Source organism: Chelonoidis abingdonii, chromosome 1 (genome assembly GCF_003597395.2).
Source record: "Chelonoidis abingdonii isolate Lonesome George chromosome 1, CheloAbing_2.0, whole genome shotgun sequence".
NCBI classification, from domain to species: Eukaryota; Metazoa; Chordata; order Testudines; family Testudinidae; genus Chelonoidis; species Chelonoidis abingdonii.
The window spans coordinates 325,116,107-325,134,585 of record NC_133769.1 but is presented as its reverse complement, the minus strand read 5'-3'; the positions used below and the strand labels follow the sequence as shown (position 1 = coordinate 325,134,585).

General features: G+C 40.9%; 1 protein-coding gene across 2 annotated transcripts in view; it reads left to right on the top strand.

Annotated features, from left to right (window-relative positions):
* The window catches only part of FRY (FRY microtubule binding protein), a 343,127-nt gene that overhangs the window by 61,134 nt on the left and 263,514 nt on the right, over window positions 1-18,479 (top strand). For both annotated transcript variants that reach the window (XM_075061648.1, XM_032795968.2), the window contains exon 2: window positions 14,347-14,546. In XM_075061648.1, the coding sequence (XP_074917749.1) occupies window positions 14,347-14,546 (200 nt within the window). The remainder of the gene's footprint in view (window positions 1-14,346; window positions 14,547-18,479) is intronic.

The following is an 18,479-nucleotide window of genomic DNA, read 5'->3' as shown; positions in this document are numbered from 1 at the left end:
TCGTCACCTGCCACAGATGGTCGTGATCTCCACTGGCAATTTCTTGTTGGGAAGGACATCGAGCTCCTTCCGTGGTCTGGTTCCAACTAAGCTTCAGGGCTCTGATCTGATACTGCCGGCCCTGCCACTGCACCCCCTTTGAAGGGGAAGGGGCAGGGTTAGCCGAACCCAACAGGAGCCCTCTGTGCCAGAATGAGGTCATTCTGCCTCATTACACTGCTGTACCTTATGGGTTGTATTGTAGTTGAAGAGTAGTAAACAATGTGATTAGGTCCTCACTTATTAGATGGAAGGGAGATATGTATAGTATGCTAAATTCCATCCAGTTTTTCCACATTATCATCTTTCCCCCAATTTTTAAAATGGGATTCCCAAAAGAAGGGTGAAATTTGTGTTGGCATGCTAACCTGGCGCTTATTTGACAGGCCATAAAGGTGGTGGGAATTAGATAGTTTTGATATCTACAGTCTGTAGAGCTCAATATAGCCATAATAGCAAAGAGTAGGACAGCTCCTTCTTAATATTCACCCACATAGATGTTTGATTTGTGACAGTATATGTCCATTCCATGGCCTGGCTTATTATAAAGACATTATGATATTGCATCAGATTTGTGATTCTAAACCTGCCTAGATCGACTGGTAGCTGAAGTCTCTTAAAGGACATGATTCTTCCCCCTCTCTTCCCCCCGCACCCTCCCTTCCAAAAGAAAAGAATATAATTGATTTTTCTGAAAGTAGTATTAGGATATTTGGAGTGGGAGTAGCCCTGAACATATATGTGAATCTGAGTAGTGTGTTTATTTTTATCAGGTTTATTTTTGTCAAGAGGCTAAGAAGGATAGCTGCCCATTTACCCAGATTGTTAGTAATTTATATAATAATTGGGTCTAAACTGATTGTAAGTATTTGCTTTAAATCTCAAGGGATTAGAATTCATAGAGTCATAGACTTTAAGGTCAGAAGGGACCATTATGATCATCTAGTCTGACCCCCTGCACAATGCAGGTCACAGAATCTCACCCACTCCTGTATCAGACCTGTGTCTGAGCCATCCAAGTCCTCAGACCATGGTTTAAAGACTTCAAGGTGCAGAGAACCTTCCAGCAAGTGACCCATGCCCCACACATGCAGAGGAGGCGAAGACCCCCAGGACCTTCTTCCAATCTGCCTGGAGGAAAATTCCTTCCCGACCCCAATATGTGTCAGCGTAAACCCTGAGCATGTGCAAGACTCACCAGCCAGCACCCAGAAAGAATTCTCTGTAGTAACTCAGATCCCACCACATCTAACATCCCATCACAAGCTGTTGGGCATATTTACTGCTAGTAGTCAAAGACGAATTAATTGCCAAAATTAGGCTATCCATTATACCATCCCCTCATAAACCTTATCAAGTTGGTTTGAAGCGAGATATGTCTTTTGCCCCCACTACTCCCTTGGAAGGCTGTTCCAGAACTTCACTCCTCTGATGGTTAGAAACCTTCATCCAATTTCAGAATCTAAACTTTCCTGATTGCCAGTTGATATCCATTTGTTCTTGGGTCTACATTGGTTACTGAGCTTGAAATAATTCCTCTCCTCCCTGGTATTTATCCTCTGATATATTTTAGAGCGCATCATATCCCCCAGCCTTCTTTTGGTTAGAGCTAAACAAGCCCGCTCATTTATCTCCTTTCATATGACAGGTTTTCCATTCCTTGGATCATCCTAGTAGCCCTTCTCTGAACCTGCTCCAGTTTGAATTCATCCTTCTTAAACATGGGAGACCAGAACTGCACACAGCATTCCAGGTGAGGTCTCACCAGTGTCTTGTATAATGGTGAATTCCTAGATATTTGAATGCTCTCCGCTTCCATTGGAAATCCCACAGACTTAGCAAAGCCCAGTACATGCGTTTAGTTAATCCTAATTCCTCAGATTTGTTCTAGTTAATCTGATATCCAGACAAGTCTCAAGACTTTTCAGTGAGTTCTAGTAATTTGGGTATCAACCTTTGTGGATTAGAGTGATAGCATCATCCACATACAACCTAGTTTTTTGTTCCATATAACAAAAGTGATCTGAGCAATTATAGACCCATTCATCTGTCTGAAGTAATATACAAGGCTTTAGATCAAATGTTGAAGGAAAAAATAATTAAATTCATGGAGGTAATCAGAAAAGGGGATGTAATGAAATATATGTTTATCAAAGTTAGATCATGCCTGTCCACCAGATATCTTTCTTTGAGAAGAGATTTTTTAGATAAGGGAAATGGAGTAGATCTAATTCTAATATACTTGGTCTTCTAAAAAGCATGGGAAGTTATTAATTAAATTAGAGATGATGGGGATTAGTATAAGAATTGTGAGGTAGGTAAGGAACTGGCTAATGGGGAGAAGACAACTAGTCATGCTAAAAGATGAACTGTCAGGCTGGAGGGATGTTGCTAGTGGAGTTCCTCAAGGACTGGTCATGGAATTTACCTTATTTAATATTTTTATTAATGACTTTGACACTAAGTCATTAGGAGTGTGCTAATGAAATTTGCTGAAGGTACAGAGTTGGGTACAGTACAGATGAGGAATGGAATATTAAACAGGAAGAATTTAGATGACTTTGAAAACCAGCGAAACAGAATTTGGATGAATTTTAATAGTACAAAGTGGAAGGTCACGTACCTACAGTCTAGTAAAAAGAATTTCTTCTATAAGTGAGGACTCATCAGTTGAAAACGACAAAAGAGGAGGAGAGAAATTAGGTCAATTTTAGAGAAGTCGATTTTTAGAAGTCAATTTTATACAGTCAATTGTATATGTCTCCACTAAGTGCACTAAGTTGGTGGAGTGGGTCCTCAATACCATCGCAAGCATCGACTCATGGAGTGGTGATCTGTGGGTAGCTATCCCACAGCCCCCACTCCCCACTGGAATTCTGGATTAAGCTCCCAATGCCTGATGGGGCAAAAACATTTTTGCGGGTGGTTTTGGGTACGTCATCAGTCTCCCTTCCCTTCCTCCTTGAAAGCAATGGCAAACAATCGTTTCACGCCTTTTTTCCTGGGTTACCCGTACAGACGCCATAGCAAGGCAAGCATGGAGCCCACTCAGCTCAGTGCCGCTGTTGTGAGCATTGTAAACACCTTTCCTGGGTTACCCGTACAGACGCCATAGCAAGGCAAGCATGGAGCCCACTCAGCTCAGTGCCGCTGTTGTGAGCATTGTAAACACCTTTCCTGGGTTACCCGTACAGACGCCATAGCAAGGCAAGCATGGAGCCCACTCAGCTCAGTGCCGCTGTTGTGAGCATTGTAAACACCTCATGCATTATCCTGCAGTATGTGCAGAACCTGGCTAGGAGCCGCCAGCACGAGGACAATTGAGAGGACGTGGACACAGATGTTCGTGAAAGCATGGGATATGGCAATTGGGACATCATGGTGGTAGTGGGGCAGGTTGATATAGTGGAACGCCGATTCTGGGCCCAGCAAACAAGCATGGACTGGTGGTTGCCAGTATAGGATGATTCCCAGTGGCTGCAAAACTTTCGCATGTGTAAGACCACTTTCCTGGAACTTTGTGAGTTGCATTCTCCTGCCCTGAAGCACAGGAATATCAAGATGAGACCTGCCGTGACAGTTGAGAAGTGAGTGGCGATAGCCCTGTGGAAGCTTCCAGTGCCTGACTGCTACTGGTCAGTCAGGAATCAATTTGTTGTGGGAAAATCTACTGTGGGGGCTGCTGTGATCCAAGTAGCCAAGGCAATCAGTGACCTGCTAACAAGGTAGTGGCTCTGGAAAATGTGCAGATCATAGTGGATGGCTTTGCTGCAATGGGATTCCCTAACTGTGGTGGGGCAATAGATGGAATGCATATCTCTATCTTGGCACTGGACCACCTTCCCAACCAGTACATAAACAACAAGGGGTACTTCTCAGTGGTGCTGCAAGCACTGGTGGATCACAAGGGACGTTTTACCGACATCAGCGTGGTATGGTCGGGAAAGGTGCGTGACACTCTCATCTTTAGGAACTCCAGGCTGTTCAAAAAGCTGCAAGAAGGGACTTTCTTCGCAGACTAGAATATTATCATTGAGGATGTTGAAATGCCTATAGTTATCCTTGGGGACCCAGCCTATCCCTGCTCCCATGGCTCATGAAGCCGTACACAGGCAGCCTGGACAGTAGTAAGGAGCCGTTCAGCTATAGGCTGAGCAAGTGCAGAATGATGGTAGATGTGCCTTTGGATGTTTAAAAGCCCGTGGGCACTGTTGGCTGACTAGGTTAGACCTCAGTGCAACCAATATTCCCGTTGTTATTACTGCTTGCTGTGTGCTCCATAATATCTGTGAGAGTAAGGGGGAGACGTTTGTGGTGGGGTGGGCGGTTGAGGCAAATCATCTGGCTGGACACCACGGCAATTAGAAGAGCGTAGCAAGGCATGCTGCACATCAGAGAGGCTTTGAAAAACAGTTTTGTGACTGACCAGGCTACCATGTGACAGTTGTATGTGTTTCCCCTTGATGCACAACTGCACCCTTTTTGAATTTACTTCCCTGTAAGCCAATCCCCCTCCCCTCTTCGACCATAGCTGGCTAAGGAAATAAAGTCCCTATTGTTTTGAATCCATGCATTCTTTATTTATTTAAAAAAAAATGAGATCACTGACAAGGTAATCTGTGTGGCGGGGGGAGGAGGGAAGAACAAGGCCACATTGATTATTGTAGCCACACTACAAATCAAAGCTGTTTGAATGACAGCCTTCTGTTGCTTGGGCCATCCGCTGGAGTGGAGTGGCTGGGTACCCGGAGGCCTCTCTCCGCCCTGTACATTCTTGGGCATCTGAATGAGGAGGATATGGAACTTGGTGAGGAGGGCAGGCAGTTATACAATGAATGCAGCAGGGGTCTGTGCTTTAGTTTCCTTTCCTGCAGCTCCGCCAGGTGCCTGATCATGTCCGTTTGCTCCCCCAATAGCCTCAGCATCTCCTCCTGCATGTTCTGATCATGCTCACTGAATGCTTTCCTGGCCTCTGCCACCAAATGCCTCCATGCATTCAGCTGTGCCCTATCAGTGCAGGAGGACAGCATGAGCTCGGAAAACATGTCGTCACAAGTGCATTTTTTTTGCCTTCTGATCTGCGATAACCTCAGGGATGGAGTTGATATGAGGAGCATAGAAACATTTGTACTTGCAAGGGGGATAAAAAGGGAGAGTAAAATTTAAGAACAAAAGGGAGACTCTTTCACAGAGAATCAAGCAATTCACAGCAGACAGCGCATGTGCTTTAAGTACAAGGTCGCATTTTTGCCTTTTATATTAAGCGCCTGACAGTATAGTGACACATCACACATGGCTGGACCACAGAATTTGGTTTCCAGGCAGCCATGGAAAACCAAAGGGTATGTGGGGTTGGCTTCTTCTGCCTTCATAACATGTGGGAATGGTTTTAAACTGCAGCACCCTCCTTTCCCATAGCAAGCAATGCCAGTTGGGTTTACTGTTTAGAAGGAGGGGCTGTGGTTTTGGGGTGCATGTGCAGCACACCCCTCCCCCCACCACATGGCTATTCTCCGGGATGATCCCTTTTAGCCAAGTGCAAACAGCCAAGCATGCTTGGGGTCTAATGTGTCGGTGATCAGCAAACAGAGGGGATTACTGTTCCCTTACAAAACTTCTCCTATTTCAACCAGGTGACCATGAATTATATCACTCTCCTGAGGCTGACCCAAAAAGATGAAGACTGAATGTTGCATGAATGTGACCAAAACCCAGGACCATTCGCTGCCATGCTTTGTGCTGCAATGATTCCAGACTACTTGCTACTGGCTTGGAGTGGTAAAGTTTCCTACTGTGGAGAAAGAAATAAGGCAGCTCTCCCGAGAAAACTTCTGCAAAGGCTTTCAGAGTACCTCCAGGAGAGCTTCATGAAGATGTCCCTGGAGGATTCCCGCTCCATCCCCAAACACGTTAACAGACTTTTCCAATAGCTGTACTGGCTGCGAATGCATCCCAATTCTTCAGGGCAAATCAAACATTAAACACTATTGCTGTTAACCCCTGTAGTATAGTTACAAATGTTCATTCACCAAAGGTGCCTTCTCCTCCATCAGGGTCCGGGAACCCACCTTGGGAGGGTATTAGCTCTGGGGTGATGAAAAGGTCCTGGCTGCCAGGGGGAACAGATTCTCTGCTCACCTGCTGCACATTCTCCTCCTACTACTCTTCCTCATCCACAAAATCCTTCTTCATGTTGCATGAGACTCCCCCCTTGCAGGTGTCCATGGACCCAGTGGGATAGGATTCCCCCTCCTAAAATGGCATGCAGCTGATCATAGAAGTGGCATGTATGGGGTTCTGACCCAGAGCAACCGGTTGCCTCCTTTGTCTTGTACTAGGCTTGCCTGAGCTCCTTAACTTTCACGTGGCACTGCTGTGTGTCTCTGTTGTAGCCCTTCTCCACCATGCCCTGTGGGATTTTGGCATATATATCAGCATTTCTTCTCTTTGATCAGAGTTCTGCCTCCATAGATTGTTCTTCCCATACAGCAATCAGATCCAGTGTCTCCTGTTCACTCCATGCTGGAGCGCGTTTGCGATTCTGGGACTCCGTGGTCAGCTGTATTGCTGAGCTTGCCACGCTGACCAAACCGGAAATGAAATTCAAAAGTTCCCAGGACTTTTCCTGTGTACTTGGCTAGTGATTCGGAGTTGAAAGTGCTGTCCAGAGCAGTCACTTTGGAGCAATCTGGGATAGCTCCCGGAGGCCAATACCATAAACTTGCACAACACTGCGTCTGCACTACCCCAAATTCGACCCAAGAAGGTTGCTTTTAGTTCTACTCCCCTCGTCGGGGAAGAGTACAGCAGTTGGTTTTAAGAGCTCTTTAGGTTGACGGAATAGGGTTGGTTGTGTAGCTGCATTGTTTATAAAATCGATCTAATGCGGCTAAATTCGACCTAACCGCGTAGTGTAGACCAGCCCTAAGATAGGAAAGGAAAGACTGTAAAAAGTTAACAAAGCTAATATTGGGGGATTTTTTTGCATTTGTGTATGTAACTTCATGAAATTTTTCCTGTGAGACTCACTTCATGCTTTACTATGCTAATTGTACTTTGAAACAGCAATTTCTATTTGAGCCACCTACATCAATAATAGAATTTGTCAGCAAAGAGAACAAACTATTATAGTCTTTAAATATTTTTTCTATGCTGAGCAAAAATGGAATTAAGATGCAAATTTTTAATCCAAAATAGTCTCTTCTATTTAATTAAAAACAAAGGTATATGAAAAATGTTAATAACACTTTGTTTAAACAACTAGAGATGATAAAAAGATGTATCTGTTCTATGAACTACAAAAGGTTTGAAATTGGAAAACTGATCTAAAGAGAGGTTAAGTGGCTGGAGAAGAACTAGGAACTCCTGATGTCCTGTCCTCTGCTACAACCATTGTACAACATTTTATCTAATGTACTACTGTGCTGTGGATGAGATTTTAACACTGAGTCCATCTCAGTCTGAGGCCAAAAGGATCTGGGGGAAAACACCAATTCACATTCTCTAGTGATTCCTGTGGCTGAACCAGGAGAGATTTTGATGGATTATGGAGCCCCATGTCCAGTCCTCCCTGTCAAGAAAGATAATTGGCCCAGAATAAGATCATAAACACTTGAGTAGATAAGGATAGGGGATGAATGCACCCCTCCCCGCTTACCAGAATATCATTTAACACCATTCACTGAAAGGAATGCAAACAAGTAGGTAGGTATGACATGTAACATCTTCTAAGGTCTGTGTGGAAGCTGCTTTGTGTGTCAGCCAAAAGCACATACAATATGGACATCATTTCCTTTCTCTAACACTGAAAACCCATTGCATTTCAGATTGCAGAATGTACTCTCCTAAGGAACAAGAGGTATGAAATTACCTTTTGAATACATATTGACGACATACAATGAATTCAGGATGCAAATGGCGATTTTGCATTTAGCAGAACCTGCTGCTGCCAGATTGCCCCTGTATTATAAAAATATTTAAAGCAAATGCCAAATTTAATCTACAAACAAATATTCATATGGGGTGAAATTGATTCTTGTGCAGAGGTTAAGGCCAAGGCCTTTACAGCACATAAATTCCACTTAGTCCCTCAAAGTGTGACATTACCTGGTGCATAGAACTTGTGTTGGCCCTCTTTCCAAGGGTGAATTTCACCCATTAAGGATAAATCTGCAGAAAACAAAACAAAAAACCCATAGGGTTGAGAGTAATACTATAAGACTCAACTTCAGCAGTCTTGGTCAATATAACATCGTGTGGATTTTTAAATAGTGCTTTAGGTATGTTTTCTTCATATGATAGACACATTGTTTAAATGGTTAGTTAAGTGTATCACATGTCATTATTAATTTTAGATTTGCATTGATAAGGCCTTTTTTATTCCTGAAAACGATGTAAATTAATGATGCAAAGTAATGCAGTATTTACATTAACAAAAATATATAAAAATCTTAGTTTTGTGTCTGTACAAACTTATTGTCTCTGACCAGTTCCTATGGCTAAAATAAGATCAATCTATTACATTTTTAGTTTGTTTTTAAGCCTTGAATTTTATTTTCCTTGCCTGACAGTCTGTCACTGATCTGGAAGGGTTTTTTTTCAAAGAGCATAAAAGCTTCCTTTTGCCAACCTTGCTGCTATGTACTTGACCTTATAAATTAAGTTCTTAACAATTTAGTTTATACTGTGTGTCTTTTTTAATATTATAATTATAGTTTTAAAACCAAACACATTTCCTTAGAAGTTATTCCAGTAGATGTTCACTGTGTAATTGTCTTTAAGGATGTGTGGTTTCTCACTGGCTCTCTGACATGGAAAAAGGATACTGTGTTGGTTTTGTCTCAAGGAATGTAAACTGTTTGTACTTGTGGCCAAAAGACCTTCGTTACAAAACAAAGGTTTTATCACCCATCCTGTTATCTGTATCCTTAACATTTCTTTACTAAATGCCTTCAGCTTGAACTGTGTGCTAATTCATATATTTGGTATACATGGTTTGTTTATGCTGAACTGCATTAGCCAGTCTCATGTTCTTGGAGTGCTTGAAGTAGTTTCACTAATCTGTCAGTATAGTATGTACTTTTGGATAAATATAGACATGCAGCCACTCTGCAAGTTGTAGGTCATCATCATATGCTGAAGCTAAAAATTACCCCTTTGGTTATGGAAAGCCTGATCCGATCGGGAGGCCTGCTCTAACTTCAGCACTTGCCTATTTAAAAAAAAAACCCCAACAGCAACAAAAAACCTAAATGAAATGCTTGCCTTGATACTGAAGAAGGACATATAGTGAAAGTGTGAAACAGGATCATGAACCAAGTAATTTTTTTCTTAGTTTTAGCAAGAAAACAGTTTTGAGAATTGGAACTTCTCAGTTATTTTCAGGCTCATGGATATTACAGTAACCTGTTGGAGAAGATTCAGTGTGATCAGTTTTATAAAGGAGCTTGGTAGGTATAAAAACATTGAGACTTTGTGTTTTAGTGTGTCTCATTAGCCTGCATGGTGTTAGATTCAAAATCTGGCTCTCTAAAGTTAAATAAAATAATGTATTCTTTTTCCTGTTAAAGATAATGAGAAGTCACTAACAGTGTTTTGCTAAAATTGTACCCACTATGTTGCAAGTTTTTAACTTGCACATACTAGGTTGATTTTTCTGTTGTTTTGCTTGATCTTTGAGTTTGAAGAAACGTTTCTGTAATATAATGTACAAGAAGTACAGAGGGAATGGCATAATTTAGTTATGTACTCCTCACTTTTCATCAGCTTACTGCATATGTATGTATTAAAACTACTGTGCTTTCTTAGAACTCTTACTATAGTAATTGTTTATCACATCACAAAAGCAAATTATTTACAACATGAAAAGAATTAGCAGTGATATAACATACATTTTAATGCAGTTATCCAGTTTTCAGTAATGGCATAGGATCAGAAGGATACGTGGACAGGGGCGGCTCCAGGCCCCAGCATGTCAAGCGCATTCTTGGGGTGGCAAGCTGCAGGGGGCGCTCTGCCAGCGCCGCAAGGGCGGCAGGCAGGCTGCCCTTGGCGGCTTGCCTGCGGAGGGTCTGCTGGTCCCGCGGCTTCGGTGGACCTCCCNCGCGGCTTCGGTGGACCTCCCGCAGGCGTGCCTGCGGAGGGTCCGCTGGTCCCACGGCTTCGGTGGACCTCCCGCAGGCGTGCCTGCGGAGGGTCCGCTGGTCCCACGGCTTCGGTGGACCTCCCGCAGGCGTGCCTGCGGAGGGTCTGCTGGTCCCGCGGCTTCGGTGGACCTCCCGCAGGCGTGCCTGCGGAGGGTCCGCTGGTCCCACGGCTTCGGTGGACCTCCCACAGGCATGCCTGCGGAGGGTCTGCTGGTCCCGCGGCTTCGGCAGACCTCCCGCGGGTCTGCTGAAGCCGCAGGACCAGTGGACCCTCCGCAGGCAAACCCCTGGAGGCAGCCTGCCTGCCGTGCTTGGGGTGGCAAAATCCCTAGAGCTGCCCCTGTATGTGGATATTTCATTGCAATGTCTATAATATTTCTTTCTCACATTTAAAGAAAATGCTATGCTGTTATAACCTGGTCTAAGTGAAAGTGTTCTGTAGGGAAGGATTAATGTTTCTGGGTACCATTGGTTGCAGGTATGATAGAATTTAAGCAATAACTCAAGATACCAAGCAAAACTAGTTGCTTAATTGGGGTGATTCTCTAGCAAAATTAGACTAGAATTGCGTTTGAAATGTTGGAGATATTTTTGGGATCATCTGATAAGAGTGATATCTTGCACAGATTTTCAGGGGCAAGTGTTTTGTGTGTGTGTGCACGCGTGCATCTGTGTGTGAAAAATAAAAACCAAAAAGACCTATGTTAAACATTAAGTTTGCAAAGTTAAGCATTCAAAAGTTAGGAAATGTCAAAATTAAGGTTGCCCATGCAACCTGCAATCAACCCCCTGGTGTCTATGCATTTTAATACAATCTAAAATTATGTGATCACATACTATTTTTTCCACAGGACTATACCCTATGGTGTGCATAGGATGGAGGGTGCTGACTCAATGCTAATTAAACATTTTGTTTTATCTTTATCATTTATTATGTTTCCCTTTGCATTATTTACTGCATACCACTCAAATCCTGTACCTACTACAGAATTAATTTTCCATAGGATTTTCTATGATGCTGTCATCATAGTATCTTAGTAGGATAGTATGTGGTCGTGTAATTAATGGCTATATCATCATGCATAAGTGCAAGGGGATCACATTAAGGTTACACTGGCTACCTTAATTCTGGCATTTCCTAAATGTTGACTGCTTGGCTTTAAAACCTTTATATTCTGTTAATCTATTTTTTTGTATGTAAGACAGTTTTTTCATTGCATATATAGATCCTTCAAAACTTACTACATAGTGTACAGGATTCAAATGTCTTTCAGTGTTTCTTACAAATCAGAAGACAAAATTTTTAAAACTGGATGTTTGCATGTATTCAGCACTTATGAAAATCAGACCTCCTTAATTTAGGGACCTAAATATATTTTTAAGATGCTAACAGGCAACCAGCTTTGAAAATTTTGACTATAGTAATTAGTAGTAAAAAGTTTTTGCTCCATTTTGTCTGTCCTTCTGCAAGTGCAAAACTTGTCCCTACAATATATTCTTAAAATATGTTTCTACAGTGAAAAGTAACTGTGCAGATCCACTCCCTTGTGTAAACAGTACCGTCTGTTGACTGTAGTGACAAATGTAAGTTCTCATTTATTTTACTAAGATCAGCATTACAGAGCCAACACTATGGGTTCCGTTCTGGCTCACAGATCAGCAGCAGAGTTGTTGATGAAGTTTCAATTGCCGGGTCACATTTTTTTACTCTTTTACTATGCAAATATTTGACACAGTATGCCACACAGATGCAACAAAAGGCAGAAATTGCATACACTAGTTGCACAGGTATAAATTAGGATAGAATTTGCGTTGTCAAATCTTCTTAATGGTGATGATGTTGCCTTTCAGTCCTGAGATTGAATATGTGAACCTGGCAGTTAGAAAATGATCATTTTACTTGTAAACTAAACAACTTTAATGTCAGAAATTGCCACAATAAACCTGGAACCCCAATGTTATTTTACATAATATCTTTGCAGAAAAGAGCTTTACTAAAAGTGTTTCATCCATTGCTAAAGGACTCAAGTGACAGAGGTTCTATACGTATCTTGGGAGACACTTCCATCATCTAATAGATTTGATATTAAATATAATTTTTCCCTTTTTTGGTTGCATCCCATTATTCTTCATAATACCTCATAATACCATACTAAATGATGATGGGAGAGGAATTTGTAGTTATACTCTTTGCCAATTGTTCTCTTAATATACTATGAAGTCTGTTGTTGTTTAGAATAGCTGAAGTAAATGAGGCACTTCTTTTTTAGAAACAATTTTGTATCAAAAATGTAGAAGTCCTCTATTTATGATTTGTTATTTGCACAATATCACATTCCCAGCATAGCTTAATTATCATTATTATGTTTTAACAGTCAATAATCAATGTAAGCTTTATGGAAAATTAAGCTAGATGGAGAAAATAATTGGTGATAGCTGTACTAGAGCTGTATGTGATCTCATATCTTGTTAATTAAGAGGGTTATTCCCACTGCATAACAATAAGGATTGGATATTTGACACCTTTTAAGAGTAATGGCTATTCTGTCATACACAAAAGAGTAAATTTACTTTGGTCTAGCTAGCATATACATGATATAATGATCTTTTTAAAATGTTCCCTGTTCTGCAATGCAGTTTCCATCATTTTCAGTGCTAAAATGTTGGGCCTAATTCTGCAAGGTTCTGAGCACAGCCTGCTAGGTCCAGTGCATCCTCAAATGTCATTGAAATTACTGGGAGTTGAAGATGCTTAGCACCTTGTAGAAACAGGATGTTAAGCATATAAATATCATCTCTTTTTATAGTAAACTCAGATGGTTAATATTTGAAAATAACTTTCAGCAGAAGATACCAAATTTGTCCCAGAAGAGCATATGGTATAGAATGCTAAGAGCCAGATTCTATTCTTAGAAGTGTGGTATCCATCACTGAGTATCTGAAAAATCTACTTCTGTGTTTGCAGTTCTCATTTTTTTTCTAACCTGGTAAGATGCACACAAAAGCAATGCATGTGCTTTTTGGTGTTTTTCTCTTATGATTGTAGCAAGATTGGGAAGTGAAATCAGCCTTGTATATATTATCATTTTTTAATCTCTCTGCCCCCACCTCCAGAGCTTCTCAAATGTATTCTGATGAATTGCAGCAGGTGTGGCAGGTGATCTGCTCCAAGAGCTGCTCATAATACCACTTCTTATACCAACTGGAAAGTGAACAGCAGAGGATGCATCACACCACAAGATCAACATGTCACTTTTTCCCCATAGAGGACTAAGCCTCTTCTGGAATAAGTTTGGGAATTTAAGTTTAGGGTTCTCATGCATAGAAAAACAGTATTGGCATTTGTTTTTATTTCTCTTCTGGTTTGTTATAAGAAACAGAAGCAGAGCTAAATACAATGCACATTGTCATCATGCTTATGAGGTTGATAAATAATGTTAATAAAACAAAAGTGTTTTGTCCTTTCAGGTAAACTGATAAAATAATAGATGTCCAGTATCAGAGAAGATATTTGGATTCTGACTCTTTTCGCATATGGTTTATACTGGTGAAACTCACTGGACTTATTCCTGATTTACAAATGAGAGGAAAATCAGGCACTCTATATTCTGTTTTTAACACACACACAAATAGTTATACTCCTGATGTCTGTGGGAGTTGAGCATTATGAATAACAATAAAGAGAATAGTTGACAACTGAGCAAAAGTGATCTTATATGGAAGATAAGATGATGAGAAACTGGAGCGTTATTAAGAGTGCTGAGTGATGGCAGGTCTCATCATGTAAAAGACTGTACAGAGTGGAAAATGAAAAGTAAACTGTACCCAGTCATAAGATATAAGATGTCATCTACAGTTTCTTGTGACAGTCTAGATCATGTATAGACATTAGCACCTAGTATAAACTTTCACATTTTTGTTCAACAAGTACACAACTTACTTTCAATATTTATTTTTACATAATATGTTGGCCTGATGATCATAGAATCATAGAACTGGAAGGGACCTCGAGAGGTCATCTAGTCGAGTCCCCTGAACTCAGGGCAGGACTAAGTATTATCTAATCTGTTGTTTTGTTTCACTGATAAGACACTGGAATAGTCTTAGAAAACTAATACATGCAGGTGTTGCCAAAAGTAAACATATTTCTTGTACATTTCAGCCTCTCCAGTTGGTAACGGATACATCAAACCACCAGTTCCTCCTGTTTCTGGCACACAAAGGGAAAAGGGACCTCCAGCTATGTTGCCCATCAGTGTTGACCCAGACAGTAAACCAGGCGAATATGTCCTGAAGAGCTTATTTGTTAACTTTACAACTCAGGCTGAGCGCAAAATTCGCATCATCATGGCAGAGCCCCTGGTGAGTACAAAGGAAATCCTAAAAAGTTTATTGTTAAATCAGTGTTGAGTTTATTATGAAATTTCTAGTCTGTTTCAGATTATGATATAAATTTCAATGAGGTTTCAAAATGTCAACAGTTCTCAAAAGCTAAAACATAAAAATCTATAGTACAACAGCCTGTATTTTACTTTCATGATAATAGTAGGTTTCTCTTTTAAGAATTATTTCACTTGACCTAATGTTATAATTCCTAATGTTCCAGATATGAGTAGCCATTATTATGCAACTAGCCTTCTGTACCTTTAACCAGAAATTGCATTTTATTTACCTTTTTATAATCTTGAATAGGCCAGTAATAGTTTTGCAGCACATATTTTAGCTGGAATAGCATCTCTTACAAATAATTAGGGACCTATATTTCTAAGTAATTGGGAAACTCTTGTAGTGCCTTTATAACATTTTGTTATAGAACACTGTTCAGAACATTTAGAAAATCTGTTTAGATCCCATATCCTTAGGATTCTAGAGATTCCTAAAGGTAGGGAATCCAGATCGTCTTGTCTCTGATGAAAAGTGACTAGCTGTGTCTTTTTATTTAGATTTAGAAGGATTTGTTGTACATAGAAATATTTCTTCCCTCTGTAATGTTGTGCAGATGGAAGATGGAGATACCTTACATAGTTTTGTCAGAGGTAAAAGACTGGGAAAGAATTTTAAGAACAGCATGGTAAAATGAAGCAAACTGTTTGGGGGAAGGAAGACGATCCAGTTTACTTTTCTGTCCAGATCTCTCCAAATAAATCAGAGAGAGTAAAATAAAGACTCAACCATGGTACAGTTCTTCTTGGGAAAAGGGAATGGCAGAGGCAGTTTGGTACCAAACAATCTTTGCATTACCTATAGTGAACACTTTTAAACCCATAAAAATACAAAATAATGTTATGAAATTGCTACACAAGATAAGAGAAGCAACAACAAGATGGATTCTGAAGTTAAAAGGAGACTGGATACTGAGAAATACCTCTATATTGAGACCATTTATGTAGCCCTTGAACACTTGACCATGTGCTTTCATTTAATGTTACAAGAATAGACATAAGAATGACTATACTGTGTCAGGACAATTGTCCATCTAGTCCATCTGCCTTCTGACAGTGGCCAGTTCCAGATGCTTCAGAGGAAATGAACAGAACAGGGCAATTATTGAGTGATCCTTTCCATCTTGTCCAGTCCCACCTTCTGGCAGTCAGAGGTTTAGGGTCACCCAGAGCATGGGGTTATGTCCTTGACCATGTAGGCTAATAGCCATTGATGGACCTGTCCTCCATGAACTGAGCTAATACTTACAAGATGGAAGAAACGGGAGAAAATGGCAAAAAATATATTGGCATGCTGAGTGAGGGTTTATGCCACTGTTTCTTGCTTGGGTTTATAATCTAGGGTAGCTGTTGGATATCCGGCTGCTTCCGAGTAGTCTGCCAAGCATACTTTTATCAATTGTACTTCATAAGAAGGTTGCCTCCTGTATTTTTTTTTTTGATGGTGAAGAGATATGGACCTCATCAAGGCTGTCTGTGACTTTGTCACCTCAAAACTACATTTACTGCATTGTTTAATAGGGCTACATCCTCACACCATTTGGAAACTGCAGCTACTACAGCTACTACAGACTGTGGCACTTTGCCTATTAAATAGGATTTCACTCAAAGTGCATTCTTTAAAGACACCATCCATGCAGGTTTTTGGCTCCTGAGGCTATAAGCTCCCCATGTGTGCTTAGGTCATGACTGCAGTGTTAATTTGACATATGAAGTCCTAAAAGTTTTGAGTCCTATCTACTTGAGAAACTGCCTTTCTTTCTCTCTGTGATAAAGCAGCAGTTGTGATCATCTGAATATTTTGAGCTAAAGTGTCTCCTGGTTTAAATGGGAGTGGCCTGGGAGCAGGTCATTTTTGGTGTGAAGGGTCTTCTGATTCTTCTGATTTGAAATTTATGTTCCCCTTTCCTGCCCTCCTAGTCCACGACAGTCCAGATGTAGTGACCTCAGTACATGCAGTGAGATTCATTTGTCTCCCCAGACTTTTCAGAGGTTTAGGATTGATTAGGGAACTGATGAATGATGTGGTGGAATTAATTCTGGGGTTGGGCAGATTTTTTGGGAGGTCTATTTTTCTGCTATCGTATTGATACATTTTGATAATTAATTCAAAATGTAATCTTTTTAGTGCATGTGGAGAATTCAGTAGGCACAATTGAAAAAAATCTAAATAAAGTAAAATTTTTAAAAACTTAAACTGGATTTAAACTGATAAGTGTACCTTAAACAGCACACTTCAATTGATGGTGGGTGAGGGGGGAAAGACTGAATAATCTAATAGTTATGTTCAATTTCTGTGGTTCAGTTTCTTCCTGCTGGGAAGTAGATTAAGATGCAAAAAAAACCAAACAGCTCATTATTTGAATAAATGAGAAAGGCTGAAGACTTACAGAGTTGTTGTATGGCAACTTGCTGTTTGTCTAATATTATTTATTTCAGGTATATTGTCATTTAGGAACTTACCTTACCACTTGGAAAGTTCCTGCCTTTGTGGAGAGCTATATCTTAATCCATTTGCCAGAAAGAAGCCTCAAATGGATCAAGAAAATTTCCACTCTCAATAAAAGAGACACCAGCAGCATTCACTGACACTTAATGCTCATTCCAGTTGTTTCATTGTGGTACAATGCGAGCTTCCAGCAAAACCAAAGCCCAAACTATTTCAGTCCTCAAGAAGCCACAACAAACCTTTTACTGTATTTCTGCTGCTTCTTGTACAGCAGTGTAGAGAGAAATCGAGACCAGGGCCTTTTAATATCAAATATCATCATTAGTATTTATCTAAGTTGCGCCATTCCAAAAGTGTGTACATTTAGCATACATAACACCAGCATTCAGTACCAGGAGTTCTACAGAAAGAGAGTACTGTCTTTAGGTATTACAAATACAGTAAAAACGGAATCGAGTAAATGACAAATGTTTCAGCCCTTCAGAAGTCTCTGTAGGGATGTTGGGACATCAAGCTTGCTGGGAAATGGGAAATTATAGAACCCTGATTAAACCAGTGCTATTGAACGGAAGTGAAACATGGGCATCAAGGAAGGCTGGAGAACACCAGATTGACATTTTAGATTCTTGTTGGCTTCTTCAGCTGCTCCATATCAGCGACAGGACAAGATCAAAAATGAGGCTGTTCTAAGCCAAACCCAGCAATCACCTCTATCAGCCCACAAACACCCCATGCCCTGACACTTGCACCCCCCACATCCCTACCCCCAACCTGAGCACTAAATGGGAGCTCCTGCACCCCCCCCCTCCCCCCAGGTTCTGGCTGCTTGCCCCTTGCCAGCCGGGGTCCCGGTTGCTGGTCCCACTCAGCCTGCTGCCGGCTTAGGTGAATGGAACCCCAGGCTGGCAGCGGACCGAGCGCAGCAGCAGCGTAAGATCAGCATTTTAATTTAATTTAATTTTAAATGAAGCTTCTTAAACATTTTGAAAACCTATTTTACTTTAACTAAATTATTGTCGTATGCATATAATATAGACAGAGAGAGACCTTCTAAAAAACATTAAAATGTATTACTGGCACGCAAAACCATTCATATCCCAAAGCAACCCCCTCTCCCACTGTTGACACAGGTTTTGTGATGGGACAAGGCAGCCTATGCCCTCTTTCCCCATCTATGGCATCAGTGGGTAGTATCTAGTTCCCTGCATACTTCAGACAGTAGTGTTTCCATTACAGTTCTCAAGGTTTTTTCCCCACTTTGAACTTTAGAGTACAAATGTGGGGGACCTGCATGGACCCTTCTAAGCTTAATTACTTTCCCTTCCCTGGGTTGCCTTGGGAGGCTTCACCAATTCCCTGGTGAACACAGATTTAAACTCCTTGGATCTTAAAACAAGGAGGAAT